The sequence below is a fragment of the Nerophis ophidion genome, linkage group LG15 (genome assembly GCF_033978795.1).
Source record: "Nerophis ophidion isolate RoL-2023_Sa linkage group LG15, RoL_Noph_v1.0, whole genome shotgun sequence".
In the NCBI taxonomy this organism is placed as follows: Eukaryota; Metazoa; Chordata; class Actinopteri; order Syngnathiformes; family Syngnathidae; genus Nerophis; species Nerophis ophidion.
The window spans coordinates 32501-49327 of record NC_084625.1 but is presented as its reverse complement, the minus strand read 5'-3'; the positions used below and the strand labels follow the sequence as shown (position 1 = coordinate 49327).

Genomic DNA, 16827 nt, shown 5'->3' with positions numbered 1-16827 from the left:
CCCAGTGTTGTTGTCCGGGTGGGAATCAACAGAAATTCGGTTGCCCCGGGAGATTTTCGGGAGGGGCACTGAACTTTGGGAGTCTCCCGGGAACATCGGGAGGGTTGGCAAGTATGAGTATTAGCGGTGAATGCGGTGTTACGGCAGCACCGCCGCTGTTTAATACCGACGGGCCAGCTCTAATGCCAGAGTTTGATACCCATGAGCTAGACGAAGTGGCTGGGGAGAGGGAAGTCTGGGCTTCTCTGCTTAGGCTGCTATCCCCGCGACCCGACCTCGGATAAGCGGAAGATGATGGATGGATGGATGGTGTATTTTTAAGCGCACAAATGAAGACGAAAAGATGTAACTAGAAGAAAACTTGATTAATAGTTTTTCATGAGACATTTTGGGGTCCATGGGCTGGCCTGGGAACACCTCGGGATCGCCCGGGAAGAGCTAGAGCAGGGGTGTCAAACTCAAATACAGAGTGGGCCAAAATTTAAAACTGAACAGAGCCGCGGGCCAAGGTTGTACAAATTAACCTTTTAATAGGGACCCAAGCAAGTTTTGCTTTGAATATTGAACAAGCAAGGCTTATATATATATAGTGACATGCATAATCGAGGTTCAAATAATGATAATAATAATAAAAAAATCTTAATGTCATATCACATATACAATTTAAATAAACAGCCTTCTGAGGCAAATATCAAAACAAACATTTTCCACAGGCTAATAATAAATTTGGAAATAAAATAACAATAATGAATGAATCAAACATTCAAGCCTTGAAGGAGCAAGAGAAATTACACAGTTTTTAAATTTGGCCCGCGGACCAGAGTTTGACACCCATGAGCTAGACGAAGTGGCTGGGGAGAGGGAAGTCTGGTCTTCTCTGCTTAGGCTGCTGCCCCCGCGACCCGACCTCGGATAAGCGGAAGATGGGTGGATGGATGGATGGATGGATGGTGTATTTTTAAGCGCACAAATGAAGACGAAAAGATGTAACTAGAAGAAAACTTGATTAATAGTTTTTCATGAGACATTTTGGGGTCCAGTGTTTGCCTAATAGTAAGTCACGTTTAACTCCTGCTTCTTTTCATTCACTCGCAGCTGTGGGCTACTCCGGCTCCGTCCCGCCGCATCACCAGACCCTCCACCCGCTTCACCAGCGCCACGTCACCATTCCCACCAGCGTGCCTCAGCAGCAGGTCTTCTCTCTGGCCGAGCCCCCCAAGAGGAAACCCTACCAGCTGCTCCACAGCTTCACCCGCGGTGCCTTGTTTTGGAAAGGAGGCTCCGCCCCTTCCTAGCCGTCCCGCGAATGCGCCGACACGTTAGTTTGTGTGTGTTGTTGCGGACGCTGCCTTGGATGAAAAGTAGTGTTAAAAATACTGACTGTGATGAAGATGCTGCTTACTTCTTCTTCTTCTTAGGCCTCGTTTCTCTTCGTGACTCCACCTCCTTCGTGTTAACTGTGACAATGATGTACATTCTGCTTTTATGTTGACTTATTTTATTGCACAAAGGCTGGACCCTTTTTGTCTTTGTCTTCCTTTTCACCGTCACGTCTGTCTGTTAACGCTGTAAATAAAAACTCTTGTACTCTTAAAGCAGACATTTTGCAGCGGAGTCGATGAACGTAACCTGAGCCTCTCCGCCCGTGTCGTGTTTCCCGCAATGCGCGGCGTGCCGGCTGCGTTCGCGTGGCGCCGAGCTCGCGTCTCCCTCGTAACTTCAGGATGTGTCTTTTCACAGCCGACGGGTCGCAGGCTTCGTGAGGGATGCCGGCACCATGGGCTCTGAGGAGGACAGCGGCGGGGTGGACGCATCTCAACACGACGCTGCCAGTGTAAGAACATTCTCTTCTTTATAACAGATGCTGTGTATGGAGTGATATTTAGTTTTTACTCATGCACAACGATTCACAAGTTTTAAAAAAACTAACTAAATTAATACAATTCACAAGTTTTAAAAAAAAATGTTTTTAAAGTTTTAAACCCCAAAAAAATTTGCAGGTAAAAAACAAACAAAATCTATTCAACTCAAAAAAATAATAATTTTCAATTAAAATGTGTGAAGTGAATTTTATTTATATAGCTCTTTTTCTCTAGTGACTCAAGGCCCTTTACATAGTGAAACCCAATATCTAAGTTACATTTAAACCAGTGTGGGTGGCACTGGGAGCAGGTGGGTAAAGTGTCTTGCCCAAGGACACATTGGCAGTGACTAGGTTGGCGGATGCGGGGATCGAACCTAGAACCCTCAAGTTGCTGGCACGGCCACTCTACCAACCGAGCTATACCGCTCCTAGTCGCAAAACGATTCGCAAGTATAAAACATCCATCCATTTTCTACCGCTTGTCTCTTTCGGGGTCGCGGGGGGTGCTGGATTGATCTCAGCTGCATTTGTGCGGAAGGCGCCGTACACCCTGGACAAGTCGCCACCTCATCGCAGGGCCAACACAGATAGACAGACAACATTCACAATAACATTCACACACTAGGGCCAAAATAAATGGGTTGTACTTGTATAGCGCTTTTCTACCTTCAAGGTACTCAAAGCGCTTTGACACTACTTCCACATTTACCCATTCACACACACATTCACACACTGATGGAGGGAGCTGCCATGCAAGGCGCCAACCAGCACCCATCAGGAGCAAGGGTGAAGTGTCTTGCTCAGGACACAACGGACGTGACGAGGTTGGTACTAGGTGGGATTTGAACCAGGGACCCTCGGGTTGCGCACGGCCACTCTTCCACTGCGCCACGCCGTCCCAACAATTATTTTTAATTCGAAAATGATTTTTGAGTAGAAAAACAATCTTCTGCTATTAAAACAAGTGTAAAAAAAACTAATTCTGCAAGTAAAAAGATTCACACGTATAAAAACAGTTTTCCAAAAAAAAATAAAATGACGTGTAAGTATTAAAACAAATGTATTCAATTAAAGATTTTTTAAGTTAAAACTTCTGGCAGTAATATTCCACTCTGCACGATCTACACACATGCAATCAATCGGTCAATACAAGCGACTGTTGTTTGCGCATGGTGCCGTCCGCCAAAAATAACAAAGAAGAAAGAGGAAGGGGCTTAAACTGTCGGACTGAAAGGAGGGGAAATAAGCTCAACCTGTAAATTAACCTCCTAGTTTTGTTGCAGAATGAGTAATATGGCTGCTGTGAGTGCAGGTGTGTGGATCGCGCAGGGTGGAATATTACTGGCATAAGTTACTTTTTTTACTCACCAACCATTTTTTTAATTGAAGAAAATAGTTTTGATACTCGCGAATCGTTTTTGATTGAAGAAAATAGTTATTGCAAATTGTTTATTGATTGAATAAAATCGTTTTTTATCTGTGAATCCTTTTTTAATTGAATACATTTATTTGTATGTTTTTTTTATCTGTGAAAAAAAAATTTTAATTGAAGAAAATCATTGTTATACTTGCAAATCTGTTTTTTAGTGGAAGAAAATAGTGTTTACTTGTGAATCGCTTCTTCACCTGCAGAATTTTTTTTTATACTTGCAACTTGTTTTTTAACTGCAGAAAATGTTTTTAATATTTACAAATGTTTTTTAATGGCAAAAAATTGTTTTTATACTCGCAAGTCGTTTCATTGCAGAAAAAAGTTTTATTTGCATATCGTTTTTAATTGGAAAATATTGTTTTACTTTGGAATCGTTATTTTACTTGCAGAAAATTGCCATATTTGCAAATATGTTTTTTTACCCAAGAAAACTGTTTTATATTCACAAATTTTGTGATTGAAGAAACATTTTTTACACTTCTAAATATTTTTTTTTGCAAGCATAGTTTATAAAAAAATGTATACAAAAATTTTGCAAGCATAGTTTATATGCTTGCAAATCTTTAATTGAAGAAATGTATTTTATACTTGCAAATATTTTTTTTTTCCTTACAAAAAATGTAGATACTTCTGAATAGTTTTTTTAACTGAAAAAAATTGCTTTTATACTTGTGAATCATTTTTTAATTGAAGAAAATATTTTTTATACATGCAAATCTTTGTTTTATTTGCAGAAAATTGGTATACCTGTGAATCATTTTTTTTTTATTGTGGAAAGTTGTTTTATTTAAGTAATGTTGTTTTAATTGAAAAAAAATTATCGAATCGTTATTTTACCTGCAGAAAATTGTTGCCATACTTGCAAATAATTTTTTAACCAAAGAAAACTTATACTTGCAAATCGTTTTTTAATTGAAGATAAACATTTTTTACACTTTTGAATCATTTTTTTGCAAGCATAGTTTTTATGTTTGCGAATCTTTAATTGAAGAAATTTCTTTGTATACTTGCAAATCTTTTTTTTACTTACAAAAATGTTGATACTTCTGAATAGTTTTTTTAATTGAAATTAGTTTTTATACTTGCAAATCTTTTTTTTACTTACAAAAATGTTGATAATTCTGAATAGTTTTTTTTAATTGAAATTAGTTTTCGTACTTGTGAATCGTTTTCTAATCGGAGAAAAGATTTTATACCCGTGAAACATTTTTTAATTGAAGAACATATTTTTCATACTTGTGAATCTTTGTTTTATTTGCAGAAAATTGGTATACTACGAAATAGCGAATTGTTTTTTTTTTTTATGTGGAAAGTTGTTTCTTTTACTTATTGATTTTTAATTAAAAAAATTATCAAATTGTTATTTTACCTGCAGAAAATTGTTTTACTTGCAACTAGTTTTTAATTGCAGAAAATAGTTTTTAAACTCGCAAATCATTTTTTGATTGAAGATTGTTGACAATTGTTTATATACTTGCAAATTTTTGTTTTACTTGCAGAAACATTTTTATTCTTGAGAATTGTTTCTTTAATTAAAGAAAATGGTTTTATAATTGAATAAAATTGTATTCATCCTCATGAAACATTTTGTAGTTTAAGAAAATATTTTTTATACTTTTTATTCACAGAAAATTGTGGTACTCGCAAATTGTTTTTTAATTGGGGAAATTTGTTTTAAGACTTGCAAATATTTTTTATTTTTTTTAATTGCGGAAAGTAATTTAATTTACATATGGGTTTTTTTTATTTAAAAAAATGTTAACTTTGGAATCGTTTTTACCTGCAGAAAATTGTCATACTTGCAACTAGTTTTTAATTGCAGAAAATAGTTTTTAAACTCGCAAATCATTTTTTGATTGAAGATTGTTGACAATTGTTTATATACTTGCAAATTTTTGTTTTACTTGCAGAAACATTTTTATTCTTGAGAATTGTTTCTTTAATTAAAGAAAATGGTTTTATAATTGAATAAAATTGTATTCATCCTCATGAAACATTTTGTAGTTTAAGAAAATATTTTTTATACTTTTTATTCACAGAAAATTGTGGTACTCGCAAATTGTTTTTTAATTGGGGAAATTTGTTTTAAGACTTGCAAATATTTTTTATTTTTTTTAATTGCGGAAAGTAATTTAATTTACATATGGTTTTTTTTTATTTAAAAAAATGTTAACTTTGGAATCGTTTTTACCTGCAGAAAATTGTCATACTTGCAACTAGTTTTTAATTGCAGAAAATAGTTTTTAAACTCGCAAATCATTTTTTGATTGAAGATTGTTGACAATTGTTTATATACTTGCAAATTTTTGTTTTACTTGCAGAAACATTTTTATTCTTGAGAATTGTTTCTTTAATTAAAGAAAATGGTTTTATAATTGAAGAAAATTGTATTCATCCTCACAAAACATTTTGTAGTTTAAGAAAATATTTTTTATACTTCTTATTCACAGAAAATTGTGGTACTCGCAAATTGTTTTTTAATTGGGGAAATTTGTTTTAAGGCTTGCAAATATTTTTTATTTTTTTAATTGCGGAAAGTAATTTAATTTACATATGTTTTTTTTTATTTAAAAAAATGTTAACTTTGGAATCGTTTTTACCTGCAGAAAATTGTCATACTTGCAACTAGTTTTTAATTGCAGAAAATAGTTTTTAAACTCGCAAATCATTTTTTGATTGAAGATTGTTGACAATTGTTTATATACTTGCAAATTTTTGTTTTACTTGCAGAAACATTTTTATTCTTGAGAATTGTTTCTTTAATTAAAGAAAATGGTTTTATAATTGAAGAAAATTGTATTCATCCTCACAAAACATTTTGTAGTTTAAGAAAATATTTTTTATACTTCTTATTCACAGAAAATTGTGGTACTCGCAAATTGTTTTTTAATTGGGGAAATTTGTTTTAAGGCTTGCAAATATTTTTTATTTTTTTTAATTGCGGAAAGTAATTTAATTTACATATGTTTTTTTTTATTTAAAAAAATGTTAACTTTGGAATCGTTTTTACCTGCAGAAAATTGTCATACTTGCAACTAGTTTTTAATTGCAGAAAATAGTTTTTAAACTCGCAAATCATTTTTTGATTGAAGATTGTTGACAATTGTTTATATACTTGCAAATTTTTGTTTTACTTGCAGAAACATTTTTATTCTTGAGAATTGTTTCTTTAATTAAAGAAAATGGTTTTATAATTGAAGAAAATTGTATTCATCCTCACAAAACATTTTGTAGTTTAAGAAAATATTTTTTATACTTCTTATTCACAGAAAATTGTGGTACTTGCAAATTGTTTTTTAATTGGGGAAATTTGTTTTAAGGCTTGCAAATATTTTTTATTTTTTTAATTGCGGAAAGTAATTTAATTTACATGTTTTTTTTATTGAAAAAATGTTAACTTTGGAATCGTTTTTACATGCTGAAAATTGTCATACTTGCAACTTGGTTTTTAATTGGAGAAAATTCTCTTTATACTCGTGAATCGTTTTTTGTTTTAAAATTAACAATCATGTTTATACTTGCAAATCATTTTTTACTTACAGATAATTGTAAGTAGTTTGTTTGTTTTTATCAAATACCGTATATTTCGGTCGCTCCGGAGTATGTCGCACCTGCCGAAAATGCATAATAAAGACGGAAAAATACACATTTAAGTCACACTGGAGTATAAGTCGCATTTTTCGGGGAAATTTATTTGATAAAACCCAACACCAAGAATAGACATTTGAGAGGCAATTTAAAATAAATAAAGAATAGTGAACAACAGGCTGAATAAGTGTACGTTATATGAGGCATAAATAACCAACTGAGAAGGTGCCTGGTATGTTAACGTAACATATTATGGTAAGAGTCATTCAAATAACTATAACATATAGAACATGCTATACGTTTACCAAACAATCTGTCACTCCTAATCGATAAATCCCATGAAATCTTATACGTCTAGTCCAGGGGTGTCAAACTCAAATACAGAGTGGGCCAAAATTTTAAACTGAACAAAGCCGCGGGCCAAGGTTGAACAAATTAACCTTTTAATAGGGACCCAAACAAGTTTTGCTTTGAATATTGAACAAGCAAGGCTTATATAACTTTAGTGACATGCAAAATCCAGTTTCAAATAATAATAATAATAAAAAAATATCAATGGCATATCATTCCATCCATCCATTTTCTACCGCTTATTCCCTTTCGGGGTCGCGGGGGGCGCTGGCGCCTATCTCAGCTACAATCGGGCGGAAGGCGGGGTACACCCTGGACAAGTCGCCACCTCATGGCCCTGATCAAATAAAATTTCAATAAAAATTGTATGCCTTTTTTTTCTATTCGCAATCTTCTGAGGTAAATATCAATTTTTTTCCACAGGCTAATATATTTGAAAATAAAATAACAATAATGAATGAACCAAACATTCAAGCCTTGAAGTAGTAAGAGAAAATGCATGAATAAAACGATAATTATTGGTCAGTTTGCTGGAAGTTTCCCGGAAGAGTTAGTGCTGCAAGGGGTTCTGGGTATTTGTTCTGTTGTGTTACGGTGCAGATGTTCACCTGAAATGTGTTTGTCATTCTTGTTTGGTGTGGGTTCACAGTGTGGCACATATTTGTAACAGTGCTAAAGTTGTTTATACGGGCACGCTCAGTCTGACCTGTATGGCTGTTGACCAAGTATGCCTTGCATTCACTTGTGTGTGTGTGTGTGTGTGTGTGTGTGTGTGTGTGTGTGTGTGTGTGTGTGTGTGTGTGTGTGTGTGTGTGTGTGTGTGTGTGTGTGTGTGTGTGTGTGTGTGTGTGTGTGTGTGTGTGTGTGTGTGTGTGTGTGTCAAAGCCACAAATATTATGTGACACGCTGTTAGTATGGAGGAAAAGCGGACGTGACGACAGGTTGTAGAGAACGCTAAAGGCAGTGCCTAAATGCACGCCCCCAATATAGTTGTCCAGGTGGAAATTGGTAGAAATTCGGGAAAAGGTTGCCCCGGGAGATTTTCATGAGGGGCACTGAACTTCGGGAGTCTACCGGGAAAATTAGGAGGGTTGGCAAGTATGAGTATTAGCGGTGAATGCGGTGTTACAGCGGCGGGCCAGCTCTAATGCTAAATTGATTGGCAACACTAAATTGGCCCTAGTGTGTGAATGTGAGTGTGAATGTTGTCTGTCTATCTGTGTTGGCCCTGCGATGAGGTGGCGACTTGTCCAGGGTGTACCCCGCCTTCCGCCCGATTGCAGCTGAGATAGGCGCCAGCGCCCCCCGCGACCCCAAAAGGGAATAAGCGGTAGAAAATTGATGGATGGATGATATTGCCTCAAGGGCCAAATTAAATTACACGGCGGGCCAGAGTTTGACACCCATGGTCTAGTCTCTTACGTGAATGAGCTAAATAATATTATTTGATATTTTACGGTAATGTGTTAATAATTTCACACATAAGTTGCTCCTGAGTATAAGTCGCACAAACAAACTATGAAAAAAACTGAGACTTATAGTCTGAGAAATACGGTATTTTTTTATATATATACCTGTGAATTGTTATTCATGGGCTTCACGGTGGCAGAGGGGTTAGTGCGTCTGCCTCACAATACGAAGGTCCTGCAGTCCTGGGTTAAAATGTGTGTGTGAATGTGAGTGTGAATGTTGTCTGTCTATCTGTGTTGGCCCTGCGATGAGGTGGCGACTTGTCCAGGGTGTACCCCGCCTTCTGTCCGAAAAAGCGCTATGTAAATACAATTCACTTCACTTCACCATTATATTACATATATGCTTTTAGTGTGTATGGATACTTTTTAGAACACTTTATAGGTGGAATAGAGTGACTCCATTGGTTCCATTGTTAGCTGACGTTTGCTAATGTTTATTTACGAGTTAGAATGCATTTAAAAAAAATTGTGTTATTGTCTTGTATAAGGAAAAATAATAATAGGAGTATTATTGTGAATAATGTGATGAGGGGGCGACTTGTCCAGGGTGTACACCTCCTTCCACCCAAGTGCAGCTGAGATAGGCGCCAGCGCCCCCCGCCACCCCGAAAGGGAATAAGCGGTAGAAAATGGATGGATGGATGGATTGTTATTTATTTGTAGAACAGTTTGATACTTGCAAATAGTTTTTTTCTAATTGAGGAAATTTGTATTCATGCTTGCGAATCGTGTTTTCCTAGTAGAAAAAAATGCTTCTTTGACTAGTTATTGTAAAAATATGCTTGTAGTTTCTCCCTATACTTGTGGCCCTCCTGTGGGAGTGTTTGCATTGCCTGCTTGCTGGGAATGAAGTGCCACTTGCCCAGTATATGATGACCCGGCATGAATAATACATGAGCACTGCAGGGTAATTCAAGCAGTAATGACCTCATCACTGAAGTCCATTCATCTTTTGCAGGGATGTTAATGACCGTGAGTTTGAAGGTGACATTTAGGCCCTCTGTTCCTTCAGCGTCATGAATCGCATGCCATCTCTCCATCCTGTCTCTCCGAAAGGGCAGATGAGATGTATTGTGATATTGATGGCGTCTGTGTCTGTAGGTCGCAGGCGTGTCCGTGGAGGTGTCCACGGTGGACCACACCTTACAGAAGCTCTGCAGGAAGCTCCGGAAGACCCGGCGCAAGCCCAAAGGCCTCGCCAGGCTGTGGGCCCACCTGCTGAGCATCCAGCACCTGGCGGTCATCATCACAGCCGTGGTGTTTGTGCTGGTGGTCGTCTTGTGGTCGCTGCTCTGGGTCTTTATATGTAAGTATGACACCCCCCCCCCCCCCCCCCCCCCCCGCTTCATATGTCGTCTGCCTTCCAATAAAAAAAGAATTTCAGAATTTTTTGACTAATCAGTTCAAGTGAAGTGAATTATATTTATATAGCGCTTTTCTCTAGTGACTCAAAGCGCTTTACATAGTGAAACCCAATATCTAAGTTACATTTAAACCAGTGTGGCTGGCACTGGGAGCAGGTGGGTAAAGTGTCTTGCCCAAGGACACAACGGCAGTGACTAGGATGGTGGAAGCGGGAATCGAACCTGCAACCCTCAAGTTTCTGGCACGGCCACTCTACCAACCGAGCTATGCCGCCCCATTAATTAAAGGTTATAAGGTTGAAATTAAGCCATACTGTTTAAATTCTTCTTTTAATGTGTCACCCGCCACAATTTTTGACTTTTTTTTTAACTTTGTTTGTTTTATTAGATTGAAAACAAACACTAATTTAAACAGAATATTTACTTAGATATAATATAATGAAACACATTTTTGAATGTTCATATTTTTATATAAATATCATGAAATGCTGCTTAGGCTGCTGCCCCCGTGACCCGACATCGAATAATACGAAAAAGATGGATGGATCATGACATTTAATGTCTAGTATTGAATACATTTTTTATTAAAATTCATTTTTTTATGGTTAAAATGTTTTTAATGTTAATTAAAAATATTCATATTATAATAATGTCTACATGTTTTGGTTAATAATATTTGAAAATAAATACATTTTATATTATATAGTCTGCCTCGTGCCAAAAAAATAAAATGTTTTGTTGTATTTTTCTTTTTTTGACAGACTATTGAATTTAAAGGTCAGAAGGTTGAAATTGGATATAGTTTTGAACACGTTTTTATTATAATTTGTCACTTGCCACATTTTATATTTATTTGAAACATCAACAAACTTTAATTTGTGTTGTTTTTAAGATGAAAAACAATCACTAATTTAAATAGAATATTTAAATGCACTACATTTTTATGTAAATATAATTAAATAAAATATCTAATATTCAATTTTTGTTTTACTTTGAATTGTGTATGGTTAAAATCAATATTTTAAATCATATAAATATACTAATATTTATAGTAATATAATATGTAAATATAATGTTTTGTGGTTAAAAAAAATCACTAATAAAATAGATCAATTATATAGTCTGCCTTGCACTTTTAAAAAAAAAAAAAATAATATTTGAAGGTTAAAAGGCTGAAATTGGCCCATATAGTTTTGAACCGCCCTGCGATGAGGAGGCGACTTGTCCAGGGTGTAAACGCCTTCCGCCCAATTGTAGCTGAGCTGGGCACCAGCGACCCCAAAGGGAATAAGCAGTAGGAAATGGATGGATAGTTTTGAACCAGTTTTCTTTAAATTGTTTACCCGCCACACTTTTGGAGTATTTATCTGAAACATAAACAAACTTGAACTTTTGTTAATTTCACATTAAAAACAAGCATAAATTCAAACTGAATGTTTATTTAAATATAAGACAATGCAACCAAGGTTTAATGTATTATATTTTAATATAAATGTAATGAAATGGTGATAAAAATGTATGATTGGACATTCAGATTTTTTTATGGTTAAAAAAATACATACTTTAAATTACAAATATATTGATATATCTACATATGTTTTTTTTTTAGTTTAAAACATTTTAATACTTTAAAATACATGTATTTTACAATTATATAGCTTTCCTGGTACAAAGAAAATTATTATTTTTTTTGCATTTTCCTTGTTTTCAACAAATCAATACATTTAAATATTAGAAGGTTGAAATTGGGTGTTATAGTTTTGAACAAGTTTTTATTTTAATATGTCACACAACACATTTTTTGGAGTATTTCCTATTTATCTGAAACATCACAAACTTTCATTTTAATGTAACTTAATGCAACCAATTTTTAAATGTATAAATATAATGAAAACTTATTTGTAATATTAAACACATTTTCAATCACTCTGAATTTTTTTGGTTAAAGAAAATCCACGATACTTAAAAATATAATAATTACAAATATTGTATGTATATTGATATATCTAAATAGGTTTAGTTTTTTGTAAAAAAAAATGTTAATACTTTAAAATAAATATGAATATTTATATTAATATGAATACACAAATTCAGGCTGTCAAAATTAACAAGGTAACTAATGTGATTAATCACCAAAAATAATATTCCGACAAAAATATGGCATTTGTGTACTTTTGGTTACGTAATTTTAATTATGCAAGCGAGTACTCACCTCTGATTAATCCAAATGTGATTAATCGTAACAAAACAATAATAATTTGACAGCTCTGATATAATAGGAATTGAACAATAAATTTTATAATGAATTGTACTCGTTTTAATTACAATTATAATAATGTATCATTTAAAAAAAACATGGGGTAAATACTTGAATTTAGCACTAAAATGTTGTGCAGAAAAAGCAATAAATACACAATCATATAAAAGATAACGGGTAACTATTCCTGTATGTAGCTCTGCTTCTTCCTACTCCTTTTCGGGCATTCTGGAATGTGAAACAAATATTGTATTGTAACTATACATGTATTAAATAAACAAATACTTAATAATACATTATTATACTAATTGCATTTGCTGTATTTATCATCTCACAAAGTATCAAATACAATAAACAGCAGAATGTAAATGTTTTTGATTAAACCGCTTTAAACTCAGTTTGTTCACATTTTGTTGTACCTAATAAACTGTCCCCAGTTCGAAGAGAAGGCAACAGCGGCGCCTACTTTGCCGGCATGTTCCGTGTGGCCAACATGGACTTCATCCCAGAGTACCGCCAGGCAGAATCCCACGAGTTTGTCTCCATGGCCAACAAAATCCAGCAAGTGGTGGGTCTAGTGCAGGGCTGTGCAAACTTTTTGCCCATTGGGATTAGAATTTGGTCGAGGGCCAAAAGCCAAATTTATGTGTGTATGCATGTAAGTATGTGTATATATGTACGTATACATATATATATGTATTCTATATATGTGTATATGTATGTATACATATATATATATGTATTCTATATATGTGTAGATGTATGTATACATATATATATGTATTCTATATATGTGTATATGTACTGTATATGTATAATATATGTATGTTTATACATATGTAATATATATATATGTATTATATAAGTATATGTATGTATAAATATATATGTTTATGTATATGTATTTTATGTTTATATATGTATAATATACATATTATATAAGTATATGTTTATACTGAATATAAGTATTATATATGTATATGTTTATATATATGTATTATATAAGTATATGTATATATAAGTATATGTTTATATATGTATTATATAAGTATATGTATATATAAGTATATTTTTATATATGTATTATATACGTATATGTTTATATACATGTATTATAAACATGTTTATATATATATAGGTATTATATACGTATATGTTTATATATATATTGTATACGCATATGTTTCTATATATGTATTATAAACGTATGTTTATATATATATATGTATTATAAAGGTATATGTTTATATATATATATATTATATACGTATATGTTTATATATGTATTATAAATGTTTATAAATATGTATTGTATGTGTATTATATACGTATATGTTTATATACATATATATTGTATACGCATCTGTTTATATATATGTATTATAAAGTTATATGTTTATATATATATATATTATATACGTATATGTATTGTATATTTCTATAAATGTATTATATACGTATATGTGTATACATCTATTATATACGTATGTGTGTTTATGTATGTATGTTTTTTATGTATTGGTTTTTTGTGTGTGTCTATGTATATATGCGTGTATGTTCTAAATATGTACAGTATTTATGTTTTTATATATATGTATGTAAATATGTTTAAATATATATATATATATGTTTTTTTACACGTGTATACAGTGTGCATATATATATATAAATAGTTATATGTGTGTATCTATATAATGAATATATAACTAGTGATTTATATAATTGGATATTAAGAGTATGTGAAAGTTGGACTCCTACCTTGTTTACTTCCATGAAAACCTCCTTTTAAAGTTTTGTCAGCAGCTAAAATGTGCCAAACATGGATAAGTGTGGTGATAGTGTTTTGCATTTTTTCCATCATGCTTTGTAATGGATTTAAATCAATCAATCAAAGTTTGCTTATATAGCCCTTTATCACAAATGTCTCAAAGGGCTGCACAAGCCACAACGACATGGGTGTAATTCTGTTTTTTTTTATAATATCCACAAATTGTGCTATATTGTGTTATATGTGACCATGTCTGTTGGCATTTTTTTTTTGCACCATGACTAGAGAAGGTTATTTGCATTCAGTCATATAAGTAAATGCTGTGTCTGGTTTCATTCAAAGCATGATAAATGATCATTGGTCTGAAATACTCATTCTGTCCACAAGATGGCGACAAAGTAGCAGCATATAAATTGACTTTTAAAAGTGAATTGAATTCCTTATTAAACTCACTACGTCTCGCGGGCCAAGTTGAAGAGAGTTGTAGTTTGCACCCCTCCAGGTCTAGTGAGTCAAGTACGATATGCACAGTATACTGTTGTGGTTTTGTGTTGCAGGTGAGCAGCGTGTACAAGATGTCCTCGGTGGCCCGCCTGTACAAGCACGCCACCATCTCCGACCTCAGGTAGACTTGATCCTAATCAATGGTTGATGACAACGGTGTTTGTAATGTGTGCCGCGTGGCTCAGTACCAACAACAAGGGAGGGGTGCTGGTGCACTTCTGGATGGTCTTTGTGGTGCCGCATCTCCGGAGCCCGGCGGTGTGCGAGGAATGCGTGGGCGTCATCCTCAAGGACTCCGTGCACAACAGCCTCAAGAACCGATCCTCTGTGGGCTACCTGCTGGGACTACCTGTGGACATAGACTCCATCCTCATTAATGGTGGCTCACCTTGATGACTGAAAGTATCTTTTTTTTTAATTTTTTTTTTTTATTATTGATCCGAACTATTTTTTTGTTTTCTCCGCAGCTGTTCTACGCTCAGATTACACGTCCAATGCTGCAGGTAGGAAACACAAAAATTCACATTTTTAATTTGATTAACCTCTGGGTTGCGAGGGATTAATTTCCCTTAAATATATATATTTATTCCATGTATATCTACAGTAGGAAAGGGGATCATATGTCCCCATTCCTTGCTGTTTACCTGACACATGAAACATGACAAACGAGGGCAGAATAAGTTGAATATCTTATAATGTGTTGTGTGGCACTTCCAGTTGATATGTCGAGTGGCGCTTTCCATCGTTTTCAACCGACTGCATTGCAAAATAATTAAACCCCCGCCACCCAGGAATGGGGCCATATGATTCCAATTCTTACTGTTTGTAATTGTATCGTTAAATAGATTAATAATTCATAACAACATTGATTGATTTTGGTTCATTATTATAAAAATCACACTTAAAGGTCCTGGGGACCCAAAAGGGTCCCATTCAAATAGGTCATTTATTTATAATTTATTTTTACTTTCAAAACTTAAATATCTATTGATCAACTTTAGATCTATCGGTTGTCATATTTTTAATGTTCTTAATGTGTATGCCCGTTTTTTGTTTTTTTTAAACCTTTTTAATTTGAAAAACACAAAATATGCAATATTTTCTTCCTGAACATTTTCAAAGTGGAATATTTTGTGTAATTGTAACCTTAAATGGGTCAATAATTCATAACAGCATTGATTTTGGTACATTATTTTTTTTTTTAGCAATTACATTTTTAAAAAAAACAATAAACCCACTTGAGGTCCTGGGGACCCAAAAGGGTCCCAGTCAAATAAGCCATATTTTAATATTCTTTTTTACTTTCAATGCTTAAATAGCTGTCAATCAATTTCAAATCTATCCATTGACAGTTGTAATTTTTTTTATGTTTACCCTATTTCTCAAATCTCTTTTTTTTTTTAATTGGAAAAACAGAAAATATGTAATATGTTTCCCCCCAAAAAATTCAAAGTGGAATATTTGATGTAATTGTATCGTTAAATATGTCAATTCATAACAACATGGATTTTGGTTCATTATTGTACTTTGAACAATTACAGTTTGAAAAAAAAACAGTCAAATAAGTCATATATTTATTATTTATATTTACTTTCCACACTAAATATCTATTGATCAACTTTAGATCTATTGGTGTGTTTGCCCCTTTTTTTTTTCTTTTTTTTTTTTCTTCAAAACTCTTTTTAATACAAAAAACACAAAATATGCAATATTTTCTTCTAAAATTCAAATTGGAATATTTTATATAATTGCATCCTTAAATATGTTAATAATATATAACTTTAATTTTGGTGCATTATTAATTTTTGAGCAATTACAGTTAAAATAAATAATAAAAACGCATCCCAGTCTAATAAGCCATATTTTATTTATTTTTTTACTTTCAACGCCTAAATATCTGTCAATCAATTTGAGATCCATCCGTTGATATAGTTTTTTATTTTTATTTTTTATGTTTGCTCTTTTTTTCAAATCTCCTTAATCGGTAAAACACAAAATATGCAATATGTTTCCACCCCAAAAAATTTCAAAGTGGAATTATAAATGTAATTTTACCAATAAAAATGTCAAGAATTCAAAACAACATTGATTTTGGTTCATTATTATACTTTGAGAAATTACAGTTTAAAAATAAATCAGACTAAATGTCATGGGGACCCAAAAGGGTCCCAGTCAAATAAGTCATATATTTATCTTATTTTTTTATTTTCCACACTTAAATGTCTAT

At 33.3% G+C, this 16827-nt stretch overlaps 1 protein-coding gene across 1 annotated transcript in view; it reads left to right on the top strand.

Annotated features, from left to right (window-relative positions):
• The first annotated feature begins 1662 nt into the window (after nt 1–1662).
• LOC133569892 (transmembrane protease serine 7-like) overlaps nt 1663–16827 on the top strand; it is a 33449-nt gene continuing 18284 nt past the window's right edge. The window contains exons 1-7 of the mRNA XM_061922482.1: nt 1663–1682; nt 1741–1834; nt 9809–10013; nt 12766–12896; nt 14654–14721; nt 14786–14979; nt 15068–15103. Of these exons, the coding sequence (XP_061778466.1) occupies nt 1663–1682; nt 1741–1834; nt 9809–10013; nt 12766–12896; nt 14654–14721; nt 14786–14979; nt 15068–15103 (748 nt within the window). The remainder of the gene's footprint in view (nt 1683–1740; nt 1835–9808; nt 10014–12765; nt 12897–14653; nt 14722–14785; nt 14980–15067; nt 15104–16827) is intronic.